The 3,809-nt window shown below is 36.8% G+C and overlaps 2 protein-coding genes across 2 annotated transcripts; both read right to left on the reverse strand.

Annotated features, from left to right (window-relative positions):
- Positions 1-1,510: 1,510 nt before the first annotated feature.
- SS1G_09384 (predicted protein) lies at positions 1,511-1,810 on the reverse strand (the record flags this gene model as incomplete). Its single annotated transcript, XM_001589612.1, has 1 exon — positions 1,511-1,810. One exon carries the CDS (start codon positions 1,808-1,810, stop codon positions 1,511-1,513), a length of 300 nt encoding a protein of 99 aa, XP_001589662.1.
- Positions 1,811-3,533: 1,723 nt separating this feature from the next.
- SS1G_09385 (predicted protein) lies at positions 3,534-3,798 on the reverse strand (the record flags this gene model as incomplete). Its single annotated transcript, XM_001589613.1, has 2 exons — positions 3,534-3,597; positions 3,656-3,798. 2 exons carry the CDS (start codon positions 3,796-3,798, stop codon positions 3,534-3,536), a joined length of 207 nt encoding a protein of 68 aa, XP_001589663.1.
- Between the last annotated feature and the right edge of the window lie 11 nt (positions 3,799-3,809).

Consider the following 3,809-nt stretch of genomic DNA (forward strand, 5'->3'; position numbering starts at 1 on the left):
TAATGGTAACATTACGCCGGATCTCTGAGAACTCGTCGTGGTATCCGCGACTTACGGATTCTTGGGTTAGGGAACTCTTACTAGAGCGCGCTAATCAGGAGGAGTGTGTGGATGGAATCGCCGATAGCGGTAGGATGTGACTGGGGGTCTGGTTTGGTCTTTATGAAGGTGAAAAAGAGGATTGGGATGTTTTGTTGGTGGATTTATATATCTATTGTTTTTATTTTTTATACTTCACATTGTAGGATGTAATTTAATGATAGGTATATTCGTAAAGAGGAGGTTGGGAAGTCTATTCATAGAAAGGGAGAAAGAGATTTGTAAGATATGAGTGATTGGATATTACATATATATGATACCCTGGGATACCAAAAGCAATAGAATGAAATTAGTTTAAAAGTATCTTGTTAGCATCTTACTTTCTTTCTCCTTTAATGCTAGAATGGGATCAGTAGGATAAGGGGATATTGGTATCATAACAAGAGAGTAGAAACAGAGACATTGAAATAAGTTGAAGATAGGGACAGATAGGAATTTATCAATTTAGCAATTAAACTATAATATAAAAAGATATATGATTACTATACATACTCAATTATATAACATATATCAAGGTGGATATTAGATTTATTATATAGTTAATTTCTCTATTTAAATTTTAAATGGAAATAAAGTGAAGAAGTATTCACTATAGTACAACTAGAGATGTGTATTTTGTAATTGTTTTGTTTTATTTTATTAATAACCTAGTTCTCTTTATTATATAAATATATTTTTAATAGGATTTTCGAGGAGAGAGATAAATTGAATGAATATATAATTGAGTAAGTCGAAGAAAAAGCTTAAAGAAATAAGAAAGTAAAAATCTCAAAAAGATCTAAATCTAATGATTGGCTTTGAGATATAATTAACTAAACTTCTTTAATAAATCAAACGGATAATAATGATATTATACCCTTATTATAATTTATTATAGTCCATCTCTACTTTATATAAAGCCCCCATCCGTAAGCATAATCGTAACATGTTTTTCTATTCTAGAACTTGATGAGGTAAAGTTAGTTAGTCTAAAACTCTTCATAACACCTTATAAATACTATTCGCACAAGCCTAATAATTACTTTCAGTTCCCACTGCTCATAGATAAAAACCTATACACAAGCAAATTTAAACCTAGCGGACCTCTCAATCACCCTCCCTTCCAAGCTTCCAAGCTTCCATCACACGAACCTCCTCATCAACCCATTAACGCATACATCTTCCAATATATCTTCCATTCTTCTCCCTATCCCTCCTTCTCCCCATCAAATCAACCACCCATGTCACCAAAAATGACACAGAACACATACCACAACATCCATCCATCCATCCATCCATGTAACACTGCACCAACCACCGCAGCACACCGCTTCAAACCAGACTACACCACACAAACAACTAACCAACCATCTACACCTAGGTATACCAACCTATAACTAACCAGCTCAGCCCATTCCATTCCATTCCAGCCCTACCCAAATGGAATCGTCCCCCCTCCCTCCCTCCCAAAATAAACCCCAACTAATGCAATGCGCGTATCCCCATCCCCATCCCCATCCCTATCCCTATCCCTATCCCTATCCCTATCCCTATCCCTATCCCTATCCCTATCCCTATCCCTATCCCTATCCCTATCCCTATCCCTATCCCTATCCTTATCCCTATCCCTATCCCTATCCCTATCCCTATCCCTATCCCTATCCCTATCTCTATCTCTAGCTAGCCCTATATATACGCATACACGCATACATATATACATGCATACATGCATATTCGCACTCGCTACAACGGGCACAACATATAATTATAGCCCATTTAAATTAAATATCTTCATGTTGTGTAAGTTATCAGTTGTGTGTACTGTGTAATGTATGACGAATTAGTTCTCGCAGCGGGCCGGGTGTAACGAACTTGAATTTGAAAGTTTTGCTTTGCTTGATCTTTACGAATGAGTGAATGAATTAATGAATGAATGATTGGTAAGATTCAGATTCATAGAGGATTTGGTGAGTTTTGATGTATATGCTTTATTATTTGCTGGATGGGGTTGAGGTTTGGGGTTTATATTCGCGGTGTTGATTATTATAAGACTATCTAGTCTTATTATTTGAGTAATATAGGATTATTAGGTATTTGTAAGTGAAATATTAACTTATATTCCTACCTTTAGAGATCTAGAATTTCTGTATCTATTGCCTATTTCCTATTTTCTATTCCCTTCTTTTTACAATAAAACAAGGTAAAAGTTATACTTTATATCTTTTACTCTTCACTCTCTGCTCTTTACTCTCTACTCCCGCTCACAAATTTGAGGCTCATCATACATGCATTAATATCCATTGTGCAATATATATGCTGTGCAAAATAAACCACGAACCACAAACCATTAAATCGTTCCCATAAAAATCCACAAACTTCACCCGTATTAACTTAACTATTACCGATTGAAGCCTTACACACAACGACAGCGGATGATGTGCACATGCAGATAGATGTATACCTAGGTATGCAAACCTATATTCATGCATTTAGATTTATATACCCTTAATAATTAATCTGCTCATTCTTATCGTTATTCTCATTCAACCTCTACCTACATCATCTAACCTAACCCTAAACAGAAAGCCACAGAATTCGAAACTGCACACCACGAACCACCCCATCATCACATCACCATAATCTCCCACATACATACATACATACACATACATATACATATATACCATCCGAAAATTAGCTAGCGACTAATACACAACATATACAACCGAAACGAACCATTCCTATCCCGTTCACCGGTCTGCGAGCGATATCATGCTCATGCTCATGTACAGCTCCTTTTATCTCTAGTCATCTTCTCTCTAGTTATTCCAAAAATGTAATGATTCTAAGTATATACACCAAAATAGTCCACCCCCCCTTCCCCTCAGCCTAGCCTTCTATTCCCATTTAGAAAATCAATTTCAAATAAGTTAGTTAATAAACTAACCGTTAGTCTAGAGGAGAAAATATCTATTTAGGTATTTTGAACTTTTGAACTATATCATCCACATTCACATCTACATCCACATCTACAATCAACTATTCAATCAAAAATCCATCCTTTCATAAAACAAACACATATCATATTTCTCTCCTCTCCCCCTCTTACACCTCTCAACTTCTCATCCCCCCAAACCCACCAGCTCAGCCCTCCTTCTCAAGACCAAATTTCAAATTCCTAGATAATTAAAAATTTTAATAAATTAATTATAATTCTTCTCTTCTCTTTTTTATTTTTTATCTCCCGCTCTTTTATAATCTATGTTAAAAGGAATGATCTTACACAGGGAATAGTGGGAAGCTGATAGGGCAGAACTGAGGCTATATTGGTCTTGTATATGAATCACTCATTATCTAAGTTCTATAGAAGTGCGAAGCTCTCCTACAGAGAGCTTCTCAATCTAGACCTAATGGGACTAGGGCCCTATGCACGTGCTACGCGGGAACCATTCACTTTATGTACTCTGAGGCATACGAATATAACCACATAGGTGCAGGTGCGCCATGAAATTGTCATAGCTGTTTCCTGATTTAATATTTCAATATATAACGTGAAAGTGAATGGATGCCTCTTTACCTTGTTGATCTGTAGAGGCCTCGATTTCTACCAGCTAGATCAAGCACCCGGGGGTGGACCAATGCACGACTGCCGAAATGAAATGAAGACCGATACATTGCTCGAAGAGAAAGACGTCCTGCGGGGCTAGATGCGCTGAGCATGTGGTCCAGTA

Source organism: Sclerotinia sclerotiorum, genomic scaffold, assembly GCF_000146945.2.
Source record: "Sclerotinia sclerotiorum 1980 UF-70 scaffold_13 genomic scaffold, whole genome shotgun sequence".
NCBI classification, from domain to species: Eukaryota; Fungi; Ascomycota; class Leotiomycetes; order Helotiales; family Sclerotiniaceae; genus Sclerotinia; species Sclerotinia sclerotiorum.